The sequence below is a fragment of the Stegodyphus dumicola genome, chromosome 8 (genome assembly GCF_044657685.1).
Source record: "Stegodyphus dumicola isolate Sdum_Otavi_A_Nest chromosome 8, ASM4465768v1".
Taxonomy (NCBI): domain Eukaryota; kingdom Metazoa; phylum Arthropoda; class Arachnida; order Araneae; family Eresidae; genus Stegodyphus; species Stegodyphus dumicola.
In genome coordinates, this window is record NC_140775.1 from 104089631 (window position 1) to 104106343 (window position 16713).

A 16713-nucleotide genomic window follows, 5' to 3' on the forward strand; every position below is an offset into this window, starting at 1 on the left:
AATGGGTTGTGATCACAGTTGGTGCATTTATTTGGAATTCTATCGCATTTTTAATTAAATACCATTCGGAAAGTATTATTTTCTTAAGGTCATAGACTTTACTGAATTTTAAGGAAAGGTGAAAATGAAGAAATCTGTTTTCGGCCACAGTGTCACCTCATTAACCTATTTAGCAATCCTATTTCTCTTATACCGCCGAAGGCTATCTCATTAGCCTCCCATTCATGAGTTGAGTTTCTCCATTGGGATACAAACTACCACTGAAGAAATAAATGGAGATGAAATTTGTTATCACGTGTCGTCGGTGATACGTGGGAATGAAATGTTTAGGTAACAAGGGAGGAATTTTTTCGAATTATGTTTACGAAGAGTTAATCCTGACGTATTTACATTTTGTAATTTTAAAAATTTTGCAATAACTTACTCATTAGCCCTTAGGCGACGTGCTTGTTCAAATTTAGGGTGCATGCAGCAATTTATTTCAAATCAAGGACTCTTAGAAAGTATATAAGAAACAACAAACCTACCAGAGATTAAGTGATTTCACTTAGCAAAGCATCGTAAACAAACTTATCAAGCAATGAAGATTTTGGTAAGTGTTTTACAAGGATTTACTTTGGTGCCTCGAAGTCCACGGTATAAATTTAAAGCATTATATTTCTTTTCTGCCAGTTGAGAAGACGTTAAATCTTTATAAGCATAGATTTGCAGCGCGTTATTATATCGTATCAATATACAGCTATTCATGTTACATATCAATGGATCCAAAATCAGGCTATTTCAATCAGATTTCGATATTTGATCCCACCGATTACCTGCATGAAATCTGTTTCAGTAAAAATTAATTTCAGAATTAACAGGAGAAGAAAGGCTGTTTTAAATATAAAGTATTTTGACTCGATAATTCAGATCTTCTGCTGAATGAATGACATTAATTTGCATTTTGGATTAAATAAATAAAGAAGGCCAGCATAATAAAAAGGCCAGCTTTTGTTTTTAATATCCTAAGTTAAATGTCCCGTTAAATAAATGCTGTTTTGTAAATATCATTCACTTGGCAAAAGATATAAATAACATTTCATGAATTTTACATATTTTATATGCGTGATAAATTGATTATTATGGAACAGATTCCAAATTATACTTATCACTTCTGACATTCCCTTTAGTCATTCAGTGCTTAACATTAACCTTGAGATAAATAATTCGTATTATCTAATCATTAAATAAATTTCAAAAAGTGGAATCGAATGAATTTTGAAATGTTTGGGATGGCTTTGTCCACCTTAAGCATTTCAAGGTCAATGAACACCTATATTTCTTCTTTTCCTTTAATTCTAGCTATTCATCATGTTAGCTGGACACTGTGTTTTGTAGTTTGCCATATGTGTAAGGAAATATTAGTTAAATTCCTTTAAAAAATCTTTTATCTTTGCCCACCCTATTGCTCTTGATTGTTTTGCTGTTTTAATTAATCTTTACATTGCATTAGCAAAAGTCATGCAATATCATAAGAAGTTTAGATTTTTGACTTTTAATAGATTTATTTACTCCTTTATTAATCGCAGTTTCTGGTATCTCTTATTTTAATGCTTCTTTATAAATTCTTTTATAAACTTTATAAACTTCTTAAAAATGAAGGAAACAACTAAGACATTTGTTCAATGTTGTTATTCTTTTTCATATTTAGATAAATTACTCAAGTGGTATTTTTTAGTTTTTGGTTTTTAAATAATAAAATCCTTTCTAAATTTCTCTTTAATTATTTCGTTTTAAACAAGCTTCATAAAAGCTATTCAGATATTTTCATTGCAAATGAAAACATTTAATTCCAAGTAACATCTTGCATTGTGAAAGAAATGTACAACATTCGGCTATGAATATCTGAAGTTGAACTTCTGTGATAGCCTAATTAGCCACGATGAAGTAAAATCACCAAAAGTTAATATTAAAAAGTATTTTTTAAAAAATCTGAAAGATTTCAGATAATAACCGTCGCCTTAAAAGGGTTTGCTAAGGTTTTTCCCACTCTCGGTGAGCTCGCAGCCTACCAGTCTTCTGTTATATTTACTCCTATTAACCTATTTTTTTCTTGTCTTTTTAGCTTTATTAATAGACATCATTTTCTTCGCACTTACGCCATATACAGATCAACAGCAAAATTTTAAAAGGAGCACAGCAGTATACGTTTAGAATTAACTTTAAGTGTTAAGTAACTTTAAGTGTTGGAATATATTTTTAGGTTTTTTTTTTTTTTTTTTTTTTTTTTTTTTCAGTCTTTTCTCAGTTTATCATATCAATGTTCAGTTTTCGAACCAAGATGTCATTACAAAATTTTTTGGCATTTTATTCTTAAAGTTTCTTGTACTCAATTAATTATTAAACATCACGTTCTTGGCACTTACGCCACATAAAATTCTATTCAGCAGCAAGAATAATTCCTGTTAGTTCAGTTATGTACTTCAGCTAAATTCAATAAAATTTCCATTATTTTCCTTTCTTTTATATTTGTTTAGCGATCTGATAGTATTAACTAAAACCGAGAGGTGAAAATTCTTCCGGCAGGCTATAAAGTTAGACTAATCCATGTATTATTTCTGAGGACTGAAGGCCTAACGTTTCAGCAGTTGACTATCAGTTGCCCGAATTTAAATTAAAGGGAAATATATCGACTGAGAGACCAAGGAAAAATATGCAACTTTTGCATTCTTCCCCATTAATAGGCATAAGAAATTCCAATAAAGAAAACGCTTGATAAACTACCAACTGGGGCACGATTTTGCTTTCGCCTTCTCGATTTTTCTAAGAGTTCCCCAGAAGAAATGGTTTTTGCAAGTCATTTATCCCCATAATACATTAAAATAAAGTATAGCACTGAGGATAAAAATCTCTATTTTCATCTTATAAACAATCTGAAAATTTTGTATACAAAATAAACATTAAATGACAAATTCGATCCTCTAAAAAATGAATCATACTGACATTCATATTATACTTATATAACGCTTAAACGATTCATGAGCCCCCCAAACTTGAATACTTTTTATTTTTATTTTCATGTTTAATTCATTGCTCAATTTACCCAATAGTTATTCAAGTTACTTACTAGAAAATTTAATTAATGTTAGTAGTTAGCTTTTGATTTAGCCAATGGTTTTTCTAGATTCTTATACTTTTACTTAAAATGTTTGTAATTTTTATTTCAGGGTCCCATTTGAGCAAGTTATATCTTGATAATTAATTAAATTAAAAAAAATATTTTAAGAATATTTATTGCACTTTTAAAGCAATTTAATTATCTTAATTTTACTAAATTATCTTAATTGGCATTTTCTTTTACATTTCGAAATGTTTCCAGTCCTAAGAATCATTTAGATATAATTCAGAATCGTAGTTCTGTCACAAATTCTTAAAGAAAAAAGAAAAGTACCAAAGAATTTGAATAATTCCTTATTTTTATGTTATTTTTATTTATTTTATTGAATTTATTTTGTTTAAATTTTAAATGTTTATGTTTTTCTTTTAATTTTGATATGCATATTTCTTGTTAGGAGATAGCCTACCTTTCATAGTTTAATTTTGATTTATTATTATCTCTTGATTATGTAAATATATTTAGATATATATAATTAACCTATAAATTGTTGGATTTGAGAGGAAATACTGATATCAGTTTATAAAGCAGTTTATAGCATTCTTCGATTTTGGGCAAACAATATCAAATCTTCTTAGTATAAATGGTTTTTCACTTATTTTAAATTTATTATGTTTATGTAAATAGTTCTCCTATAATTTTGAAAATTTAGTGAATTAAATATGAAAATTTGGTCAATCAATCTAAATTCACATGTTTTGATAGACGTCTTAAGCTGTTATTTACCTTCTAATGTTTTTCTCATTAGTATTAGTTTTAAAGTATTCTATTTTGTTGCCTACTTAGTGTTTCAAGATTAGGCATTTATTTTTGAGCTTACTTTTTCAAAATGCTTGGACTTTCACGTTACGTTACAATTAATTTATCATCCTGGCAACTTGATAAGTATTGCCATTTAGCAAAATATAAGGTCTTTAATTCATTTTTCATGTGATTTGACAAATTCTTTCCAGGCTGATTTCATTTACTACTTAACAACCTGAGTGATTTAAAAGAATAAACACACATATCAATAACTTAAATAATTATTCGATTTTTCAATTACTTCTTTCATTTATGCAATAAAATTTCTAACTCATTATATAATGCATCTCTTGATTTTTAACTTCTAGTTCACTCCTTTCATTTTAAACCCACTTCGCACATATTGTTATGTTTAGAACTTGTATATTCTTGCATTGCATCACGTGATTTATATTTATTTTATAAACTTTTGTATCCTAACTCTAAAGAAATTAACGGACGTTTCTAATCCCTTATTTTACCTTGCACAGTTACTTTACAGCCTCAAATCAAAATTATGCATTCGAAAGAAGAGAACACATTGCTTAACCTTAATTGCGCTCTAGTTTATTACACGTAGTTCTGAGATAGGACACTGGAAATACAACAGAGAGGATAAAAATTAACGTACTTCAAAATTAAAACTCTACGGGTAATAGTGAACGTACTATAGTATATATCAGAAATTCACGCATCTAAAGAGGAACTGGAAATGACCAAATTCCTATACATGATCCCACATCCCAGGTTCGGCATGGAAGCGTGGTTTTTCGCTTATGAGACTGCAGAACCATATTTCTTTTAACAAAAGAAAATCTTACAAAGCTAACCTTAACGTGCTTTACATTCCTTACCAACTGTTTGCTTATTAGGAGATTTCATGAAAATATCACATTCAAATAGACAGACAAATGTGGAAGAGCAAATGGTTACCTTTCCTGTCAATATGTTAATGCTCATAATCATACAGTTTATGTATATATAAATTTGAGTTCAGTTTTCAAAGAGGTAATCAGGCGATATCCGTAGAAAGAGCTTGAAGGCGTCTGTTTTAGTTTCATTTTACCAATTGTTGAAATCGTGCGGAATTCGACGAAATGCAATAAAGTGTAGAGTTTCTCCAATTCCATTAAAACGTCTAACCTTCAGATCTTCTCTAAAGCTTAATCTTCATGTTTAATCTAAGGCATCTGATCATTCATCAAGTGAAGGATTTCTTCTTTTGTCAATTATTTTTACGATTTAAGACTGAGTTCTGGCTTTAGTATAACAAATGCGTATCGAATTGCCATATGTCACTATTTTGTTTTTCGATTGGCGTACTGTAATTTATACGATAATGCCTCAAATTCAATATTTGTTTTATCAAATGCCCTTTCAAAAATCCACTTATTTTATGTGCGCGGCTTTTAAAAAGGGTATTGAAATAATTTCTTATAAATTAACTGTTACGCTAAAAGAAGGTACATTTATTTCTTTTTATATTCACATTTTATGTACATATCCCTGCTTCATTACGATATCTTTCGTAAGAAATAGTCTGGAATTTCACAAAAAATCTTGCCTTACATTTATATTACTCAGAAGTTTTTAAAATACTTAAGAATAGAATTGTAGTTCAAAATATAGTATTTAAACCATTTAATTATTTTTCTCATATAACATGAATAAAACGAATGGCAACACGTTTCATCGCAAGTACATGATGTTAAGTGATGCTTAAGTGAAATAGTGGTTTTGAAAAGTCAGTTCTTTCCAAAACCCATATTTCACCCCTCTTAAGTCAGTTACTTGAACTGAAGGACAATGTACAGCAATACCAACTCATCACAACTATTACTTTTTTTCTGTAGGTTATTATAGAATTCTTTTATAAACATCATCAATGTTACGGTGAGTCAGTTTGGATCGGATTATTTTGGTTAGGCTAAAACTTACGACGGCTATCTGCCTTAAGAAAGAAATGCTTTCATGAAGGACTTTCGAGAAAAACTGGCTCGCATTTACGTTATACTCGGAAATTCCACGCACCTTCCCAGGTAGCTAACACGTTCGCCAGGATTTGAACCTGAGTTGGAGCTATCAATGTTCAGCAGTCTTACAGTTCGAGCGGTGATGGGTGCTATTGGGAGTCCTTCCAGAAGATTCTTTTTTCTGTGTATTTCTATTTGCAAGTAACTGTTTTCGTCACTTTCCTACAGTCGAGAGCAACAATGTTAAATAACATTTTTCTAAATTCGTGACTTCACAATCATTCTGGTATGCAATCGCTCGGGCTGCAATCGTAACTTGCTGTTGCATTTCAAGCGCCGTTTTGGCTAATGACGTAAGGTTAGGCACACGATTCACATTAGAAATTAAGAAATGGAAGTTTCAAGTCAAATTGTCATTTATTATTTCTCTGTACAATGTACACGACAAAAAAAAAAAAAAAAAAAAAAAAAAAAAAAAAAAAAGACCGTACTATATCTCCCGTTTTTGTGTTTTTCACGTCTCGAACGCGCGACTTAGAATATGTATTAGAGTTATGTATAGTATTATTCTAACATAAGTATTTTGACAAAAAATCGGAATTTTTCTGAAATGACATGGCAAATATTTTCCATATTTCGATTCTAGGACTCAAATTATACCAAACCACCAAACTTTGTAAAAATCGCACGAGTAATTAAAAAAAAGTTAGCTCTCAAAATTTTAGCTCAATGTTAATTGAATTGGCTATACATTTATTAATATTTCTTTTCAATTAAACTCCTTCTTCCAGAATTCGAAATTTAGGCTTAATCCAAATATAATTCGCATACTTTATTTATTTATTTTAAAAATTTGTATTTTAAAATATATTTTATAAATTTTTCGAAACAATTTTAGTATTACAACCTATAAACTTTTTAACATCATCTTAAAGTAGGTGTATTTCTAAGCATACCTGCAAATAATTTGAGTTTTTTATTCCAAATTTCCTAAGATATACTTTGGAGCTTTGATTTACACTTTGGAGCATTTTCAAATTTGGTGTTTTTAATATAAGCGTTAATAATGAAAATGTTGTTTAAGGACTTTCTTCAAATTATTTAAAAGAATGAACGATGGACCCTTTTTCCTCTCGTGCATGAATGAAAAAAAAAAAGAAAGTAAGTAGGTTATCAAGAATTCCACCAAGTGAATTATTCTTGGCGCAAACTGAAAAAAAAATACGCCAAGATAAATTTTTAAATTTCTCCATAACTTTCTTACCAAAAATCATAAAATTTAATATCTAGGCATAATCTGAGTCGGAAAATAGAAATATGGGAAAAAATTTATATATTATTTCAGAAAAAGTTCAATTTTATGTCAAAATAACTATGTTAAAGTAATGCTATATATAAATCCAATATATATCCTAAGTCACGCTTTCGATACAAAAAGCACGCAAGTTAAATTTAGATAATCGGTCCAATAGAACTGGAGATATAGAACTGTCCCTTTTTTTCCCCGCAGTGTAGATTTATTTCAAATAAATTATATTACATTTATTTCAAACATGGAAATATATATATTTCTGATTTTTGTAGAATACTTTGAACATATCAAGCTCGTTTATATGCAGTTATCCTGTGTGTAAACTCCTTATTTTTCTTACAAAATACCTCAGGTTTCTCAGTACTGTGTTAGAGCTCGGCGAATGCAATGCTAGCTAATAAAAAGTCAAAATAATTGCTACTATATAATAAAAAAATTCTACGTCGCATCTAATTGCTTGTTGGCATTACTTTAATCATCATCCCTGTTTCTTATACTTTTATAAACTTGAGAAAATGAAGATCTAATGGAAAGAAGATCTTTTATATTCAAAATCCTTCCCCATAACATCTTTTGTAACATATTCTGCAATTGCACAGAAAATATTATCTTGAATTTATAGTTCTCAGAAATTTTTTAAATGTCCAAATCAATTAACTACCTTCGCATCCTTTTCTTACTGATCCTCAAAGTACTGCAGTATGTCGTAAACTACGCACTTTCTCCTGTTATGGTTATAGGAGATCTTTTGCTTATCTCCGGTCATAAAATGCACTGAAAGCGTTTAGTGATTTTATACTGGGACATTTTATTTGCTGAATTTACTAGTTTATGGTCCCTTTTTTATTAATTTTATTTCTTGTAATTATAGAGGAAAACTTATTCTTTTCCCACTTATGAAAGGGCATATAAATGAAGAACATCGCACGTTAAAAAGAACATATAAAGAATTACTACTGCATTCTGTATTTCAAGAAATTACTCTTTCCATCAGCATTCTTTTCACTTACAACAATGAACTTTCTGACTTATGGGAATAGCTGTACACACAGTTGTTACTATAAGTCAGATGACTTAAAAGCAAGGAGGGATATGTGAGTAAATGCAGCTTTTATTTACTTTGTTAGTTTGCTTCAACTTTGTAGGTGAGAGCAGCTTTCAGTTGCTTGATTCGTATCTTTTATGTATTATCTTTTATGTATATTTTATGTATTATCTTTTATGTATATTTTATGTATACTCGTATTTTATGTATTATCTTTTATGTATTAAGTTTGAAATATGAGCATTTGTATACCGCATATAAATATATGAAACATATTTATCAATCTGTGGTAGGTTGTTTTTAATTTTTTAAGGTTACTTTCTGAAAGTAAAATATACTCCTTATCTCCCGACCTCCTGCCCGGTATTTTTTTAATAATTATTTAACCAAATTCATAACAGTTTTTCATAAGGACAATAGCAAAAGAATTTTTTGCAGCTCGATATACAGTATTTTTCTGCTATTATATCCATAAGATTAAAAAACAATCCGATGTGGACACCACATGACTTCATTGTATAGCCAATTAAGTTATGCACATTTTTTTTGGTGCACGTTTATTAAACTTATTTCCTCGAATTATTCTTCCTAACTTAATTAAACGATTCCTCAAAGCAAGTTAATTATGCCAGCGAAAATTGCAAATTTTGAATTTAAATAGAGTCAAACTTCTTGTGTTTTTATTTTTCATAATGAGAATTAAACTTTCCCAAATATAAGTAGAGGAACCGGGAGATCGCGTTAAAAATTCAATTTCGTTTTTTGTCCAAAACTATTTTGTAAAATTTGACATTGCAAAACCATGAATATTTTCATAATTTAAAACACTTCTGTAATTGGAAGCATTAATTACGACCAACGACTGTGAAAATAAAACCTGGGTAAGGATTTAAAGCCGGGCAAGGAGGGTAGGTATTATGTATAGTATATACACACTTTTGCCTTTGCTGATTGCGATAAAAAAAGGAAGCTACACAACTAGATGATGTAGTAGTCCCATTTACTAAATTTTAACATTTTACGGCTAATCATTTTTGAGTTATGCGAGATACATATGTATGTAAATACGTACAGAAAAATTCATTTTGAATCCATTTTACAATCCGATTTGGAATAAAGAGTCCTATATTCTGCCCGTGCGTACAGACGTCATGCAAAAAAAAAAAAAAAAATAATAATAATAATAATAAAATAAAAATGGGTTCAGAAACTGTCAAAATGGATATTTTCGTTGAAATCTGATAATGGAATTTTTTTGCGATTGTAGTACTTTCTTTACATCCTACGAGGAAGTTAAGGTCAGACTTCTGTTTTATTTCTTAATCTCGTCCAACAATTTTGAGCGATTATGAATACGGAACAATAATATTCGTAATATTTCTACATAACTGTGCATTATTGAATTAAGACAATCCATCCCCTTTAATTGTTTTCAATAGTTAACATCTGAGCTCAAGTACTATGATTATTAATAAAGTATTATGATTATTACTAAAGTTATGTACTATGGTTATTAATTACACTGAAAAATTGTTTTTACTTGCCTGATACTGACACATTCTCTTACAGGGCGCAATCATCTTTTCTTGTCTGCTCGCCAGTGCTTTTGGAGCTTATATTGTTCCATCTTCTTACATTAGTGGCTACGCTTATCCAGCCACATACAGTTACAGTTACCCAGCGGGTGGCTATGCCTATGCTGTACCAAGCGTCCCAGCATATGTAGGTCTTGCCAGTTCAGAGCCTATTTACTACCAACCTAGTTACACATTAGGTTATACCTATGTTAAGAAGTAAAAAAAAAAAAAAATTAAAAGGTAAGCACGTCTTTTTGCTACTTATTATTTCTTGACGTTATATAAACCAGGCATTAGAAATGATCATCAGAAATTGTACGTTTTTCCAAATTTTAAAGCGTTTTATTTACATATTACGCAAAAGACCACTTTTCTTTTTAATTTTTTTTTAAACCTTAAATCTATTTCCAAGATTAAGCCTCATCTTAACGTCAGCCTCATCTTAGACTTAATTCTAAGAAAGAATGTCTTCCAATTTTCTGAAAAAGAAAATGTGTATGAATCATTTCACCAAAAAATATACAATAGTGAAAAATTTAGTTGTTGCTGTAATATAAAGAGACAGTTAAAAAATTATAGCATGATTTGGCGATACGGGCATTTTTGCTACTTTCCAAATTTTCAAAAATGAAATCTGAAAGTTCAGGTTTATTTGGAATATGGCAGAGCACTCAAGGGTATCTGCCCAATAGGAAGGATACTTTCGTGCTGGGCTTTCTAAGGGAACTGACTCGTATACACGTTGCACATGAGAAATTATTTCCGTTGTGGAATCCCATTAACGGTTATAAGTTATATCTATCTAGCTCTATCTCGGTAGCTTTCTAGCTGTCTCACAACTAAAAAGTTGTATCTATCTATCTCTAGCTCTGTACATGTGGAAAATGAAATTGTTCTCGCCTGCGTTGCATCGTTCTTCCATCCCTCAACGATTGTTTCGTCCAGCACTTGTCTTGCACAAAACATACCAAAGTATGTTTTGAAAGCTTTTGAAACTTTTGAAAAGAACGTTAGTTTACTTGCCGCTTGCTCTCCAGTACTTGTAACCATAGTACTGGAGAGCTTGCAATCCAGGAACTTTTATTTTCACTTTGAACGTGAGGAATCAGCTGTGCTTCTCTTTTTCCTCCGAATCGGTTTAGAGTTAAATCATTTTGGAATTTTATGGGGACAAAAAATAAAGGAAATGTTTTTGATAATTACTCGAATTACTGGTAATAAAACAATATACGAAAAGCTGCAAATGCTTTTTCTCATTCACCAAGAGATAAAAAAGTGAAATGATAAATCAGTGTAAATAAGAAATCGAAAATATACTAACCTAACTCTATTTTGTAATGTAGCGTTATTTTGGAAATTTCTTGAAATTTTAAAATTGTGCCACATAACCTCTAAAAGTTCATAACTGACACTCAATAACTGCATTTTTAATAGTGTTTTTGTATAATCTAGATGTTATTTTTTTAACGTTATGTGTTTTTGTCTGAGTAAATTCATATGAATTTTTTAAGAAAAAATCAAAGTTTGAAGAACGTTCCTTGTATGCTGTAAGTTATGTTTGCATTGTGACATTGAATCTTAGGATTATGCTTTCGTGGCCTTTAGGTCTGTAGTGAATTCAACCAAGAAGAGAAATTTTAAACGACATACTTTAAATTAAAATATAAATGTGTATTAAAAAACCGTTATAGGAAAATGCGCAACTTATTATTTTCTCTAGAAAAATATACATACCAGTTTGATACTTCCATTGAGAAAGCATATTTTCATTATGAGATCACTTCGATTGTGGTAAAAACTTTTAAGCATAAGATGTGTGTCGTTAGGTTAATTATTTCAATAATGAAACAGAATACATTTAAAAAATATTTTGACGATAATTTGGAAACAAAATTAAGATAAAAATAATAATTTAACGATGGCTAATATTTTTTATTTATTTATTTAAAGAAAAAGAAATCCTCGTGCACCACAAAGTATCACACGAGACTTAAAATCGTAAGTAAAAAAGGCAGAATAGTAAATAATATCATCAGTTTTCAACAATACAATGAAGTCATAACAAGAAAAAAAATACAAGTAAATACAAAAGTATAAAAATGTATAAAGAAATCATTAACAGTGTTTAAAATAAAAGTCAACAAAATCATTGAAAGCTCGGTAGGCCGAAGTCGAGGATACAAAATCATAACATTTCGGCGGCCAATGAATTCCAATGAATTTCAATCTACATTTCAAAAGATTTCTTGCTTTTTAAAATTATGAATTTACTTGCCAGACACGGAACTGACCTTTGCGCAGTCGAATAATTAGTGCAAGGCCACATATACCACGTATACGCAAGGCTAAGTACACCGCGTATGTGTACATGTACTGTTTATCCGAAGCGTACCGCAACATCTCAGCAGTACTAATCAAAATTCAAGCAATATAAATAACTTAAAAACCATTATATAAAATAGTTCATGCACATCAACAAGTATGCGCGAACATCTCCATTAATTTAACAGTGAATATTAATATGGATGACGTGTCAGACAAAGGAAGTACCCAGCTGACTTCAGGCTCCGCCTAGACCTGAATTGCAAGTGTAATGCTACCCAATGCCCATCTCCATAAGTGGCTGCACAACCTAACTGCTTTAAATACGTGTATTTAAATGTAAATGTCGCATCGGATGTACTGAACAGTCAAAGGACAATATCTTAGAATATGTATGCAAAAGCATATGTACAGTACAGTCTGCGCATACCGCAGTGACATAGTAAGATGCTCCTATGAACAGTAGAAATGTATACTCACATGCCCCGCCATGTCAGACATCCTAACCTCATTTGCATAACTGCCAGAGCAATTATATTGCTTAATATGTATCAAAATCTAATGTCACGTTGGACATAATAAAAACACTGCTGAATCCGAACGCTGCACAAACTGTAAATGTAATACCACGTAACGCAAGTGTAACGTCATTTCTGAATAGTAATGTAAAGTCATATGCAATGTTGTATTGAATTACGTAACATAATATAGAAAATACTTACAGTACCGCATTATATGCAAACACTGTCATAAATAAGTATCTATGTGCCTGTACAAAAATCTCACAGGTACAGCAGGACCTCTGCCTTGAGCACCTATAATGTCTATATATCAGGTCTGCCTGTACGCCATCCTGAAGCTCAATCACATAAAAGCAAGAGCAAATATAGTGTTATAAATGTGTTCTATATGCAATGTTGCTCCTGACAATATATTTACAGAGTTGAATCTGCATAATGTAATTCGTAAATGTAATGTCAATAATGGTAATGTAATACCACTATTATCTCATACCTCATATATAATGTCAATGCCGTATCGCATAGTGTCAATATAAGACATGCAATGTCATAATTATGTAAATATGTATATGCACAGCACTATTTATACGTGCACTGAAGTAATTTAGTTGCAACCGCCTTCTGCACACATGTAGTGCATATGTACTAGCCCAGCATGAAAGCTCTCCCAAGTTCATTTGCGTAATTACAGGAATAATTATTATGTTCTATATGTACCTATATGCAATCTCTAGCCAACTTTAGATAAGGGTGGACGTGGTGCTGCACTGATTAATCTTTACGGCAAAGGGACAGTGCCCACGTCCACCGTCACTTATCACTTATCACTTTATCAAGCAGTGAGCAATCAAAAAGCAGGTGGAAAACACTTTGCTGAACGCTAAGACTGCAATTACACAAATCGAAAGATTAATACACAATAACACGCCAAATAAATACCAATTCAGAAGTCAAACAACAAATTTTTTTTCTATCTTATCTAATCATTATTTCCTATCTTGTTCATTTGCGGTTTTGCAGCTGAAGATGGTGGTTCGGTAAAACCATCGAAACTAGTCCTGTGAAAATTTTGTAAATATAACGCTGATTTTTGTTGTTTGACTTCTGAATTGGTAAATCGGAAGATGTCAGCTTAAATCGTTCAAGATAAACATTAAACTTACCATGTCCAGACAAAAATTGCGTAACTTTAAAATTGAGCAACAAGTCCTTACTTTTCAGTCTTTCAAAAATAGTTGGGAAGAATGTTTTTGTAACAGATCCCTTATCAGAAGAGATATAATCACAGTTCCACCGCTCAATCATTTCAGCATTGAATGTTTTTTTTTAAATAAGATTTTGGAATATTTACATCAACGTTAATATCATTTTTAGTTGCATTCTTAGCAAGCCAATCAGCTCTCTCGTTTCCATAATTACCCGAATGACCACGGCTAATATTGCCACGTGTTTTCTCATAACAGATAAAGTCCAAAAAATCTCTCTTAAAAGCAATCTAAAAAGTAAAAAGATTTAAATCAAGTTGAAACTGCGAAAATGTAAGTTTCTGTATTTCTTCAGTTAATGAAATATCAGTTAGAAGTAACTATTGTAATTTAAAAATATTTGTTTGCGTACATTCATTCGAACGGAAATTGACAATTTTTGCATCCAAATTTTCCTTCCGGGAGCAAAAATACTGCCTTTTAGAAATAAGAAAGATGTAAATATAGTACTTCTTTTTTTACTAAAGCCCTATTATTTAAACGGCGCCAGCATATGTCACAAACCATCAGTAGTTCTTCGAATTAAGTTCTTCACTTTCAAATGTATTGACCAGAAGCAATCAAAATGCTGTCATAGGGCCTATCAAGTGTGGGAACATTTTTTTAAGTGCAGCCGGCACTAGCGTCCATAGACGAAAACGATTGGTCTCATTAAGACAAAATTAAGGCTGAGAAAAAGCGAAGCTCGAACCCGAATCTTGAGTGACGGCCGAACAATACAGATCTACTCGTTCCGGCGACTTTTCAGGACTTGACAAGAAAAGAAAATTACTTTTCTATCTTCTCAAAGCCCATAAGAACTACCACTGCGTTAACAGAGTTATTACATATGGCGACAAACGACGCTAAAAAAAAAACTTTTCCTGGGAATCGATTTTCCGAGCACTATTTTAAGCAGGAGGTTTCTAACCAAAACATTTGCGCTTGGCGATGTGTTGCGGGTATGTAGTCGGACATTTTACGAGGTCAGTGGCAATCACATATCCTACACAGCAAGTGGAACTACACAGCAAACATTGATTTGCTGTGTAGGTTCTTGCAATTTCCGTTAATTAAAAATTCCCGATAATCTTGGCGCCATTTAAATAATGGAAGCTGTAATAGTGAGAAAGTATAGAAATGTTTGCATTTAATGTTAAATAATCATATTCATTTATATTTCTTAATATTACAGGATCTTCAGTTTTCCCAACCTTGTCAAAATATTTTGCGAAAAAATACATTGTGATCCAAATTCATCACAGACGAAGACTTATTTAAATTTTCATAAAGGAAACCATGTATTTATGAAATAAATGTTTGTTCGTTTATTTTTTGTTTTATCTGTTTCTAAGAACTTAGATTTTATACTTAGAACTATGCATTGTCTTCACCACATATGAAAAACGATATGTCACATATATATATAATTAATAAGTAGTTAATTAATACGTAAACACTGAAAGGAAATTAAACTAAACATTGCATTCATTTAATAATTTGAGCGTAAAGAATGCAGATTGGAATTTCAATACAGACAAGAGTGATTTTCTTAAACATCATCTGTTTATTCTCTTATAATAAAAAAATTAAAATTAAACTGAGAATGTTTAGTTGATTAATACCTTCAACTTAAAGAACCGCATTTGAACCGAAATGTAAATTTAGTACGGTTTTAAAAAAATCGGTATTTACGTGTTATCTCAACCACCTTAGTAGAAATATCCAAACTTTCAGAATGTGTCAAACTTTGGCAACCATGTGAAAAACCATCATTCACTCAAGACATGTTGCCATTTTTGTATGTATTCTTTCTGTTGTGTCAAGTTTCAACGGTTTTTAGAAATAAATAGTGATATTTTTTGCCTTAAACTTAATTGTACAATGCGCTTGTGGAATTGTCCTGAAATGTAAGAAAAATTTCTGCTGGAATATGGAATGTTGCTACCGTCAAAATCTCTAAAGTAAACAACGAGAAAAATATGCTTGGTAGCTAGCCAGTGTTGCCAAAGTTTGCGCAATGCCGAGTCTCTGCAATTGTATGTTTTTTAAGTGAAAATAGATCGTTGTATACTTAGAGTAGAATAAGGCAAAAAAAATTACAGGAAATGTTTAATTTTTTTAATGTAGAAATTTAATAATTAAAATTTGTATTTTAAATTGCTAAAGTTTGTTTTCATACTCTGATAATGTCTGCCAATATCGATAGTTTAAGAATCTTTATAAAAAAAATTCTCGAAAACCACCAACTTGCGCAAGATAAGTAACGGTAACCTTTTCATCTGTAAATAACCACTAAATATTACAGAGGTGGTTGCGTTAACTCAAGGAAGGCCAAAAGCTTCACTGATCTGTTTGCTTAGAAAAATAAAACGCCTCAAATTTTATTTCAGATTCGCAACAATTTCTCCTCCCTCCGTTCATTCAGGTATGAAAGTTTCAAATGATATCGTTTCTAGCTCATAACAAAGGAGCTTCTTCATTAGCCAGTACTCAGTACACTAAGTCACCTTTAAGCTAAAGATTAAGAACCACAAAAGAATCTTTTTATGACAAGATTGTTTTACAATAAAAGATGAGCGGATATAATGCATTTAAGGAAACTGCATCTTATGATGTTATTATACGCTTTATGGGAAGGATAGAAACAAAGCATGCCATGTCGGCTATTCGGGAAATCGTTGGTCGTTTGAATGAAGAGCCATCTTGACCGCTTTGGTCGTAATAGAGTTAATAAGTACAACTTGTAAGTACGTATAAGTACCAAAATTTCATGAACATT

The 16713-nt window shown here is 31.0% G+C and overlaps 1 protein-coding gene and 1 long non-coding RNA gene across 4 annotated transcripts in view; one reads left to right on the plus strand and one right to left on the minus strand.

Moving 5' to 3' along the window:
• The window catches only part of LOC118186822 (uncharacterized), a 370423-nt gene that overhangs the window by 300858 nt on the left and 52852 nt on the right, over positions 1-16713 (minus strand). The window contains exon 1 of one of the 2 annotated variants that reach the window (XM_085822215.1): positions 9812-9948. The exons of the other annotated variant lie outside the window; for it this stretch is intronic. Coding sequence (XP_085678341.1) covers positions 9812-9847 — 36 coding nt within the window. The 5' untranslated portion in view covers positions 9848-9948. Of the gene's footprint in view, positions 1-9811; positions 9949-16713 lie in introns of those variants that run through there. 2 annotated transcript variants of the gene reach the window in all.
• LOC118184047 (uncharacterized) lies at positions 435-15262 on the plus strand. Of its 2 annotated transcripts, none has more exons than XR_004757344.2 (3): positions 435-592; positions 9837-10084; positions 15127-15262. It is a non-coding gene; the product is annotated as an uncharacterized LOC118184047 (long non-coding RNA). The 2 variants fall into 2 exon arrangements; XR_004757345.2 differs by lacking the exon at positions 435-592 and adding an exon at positions 8110-8316.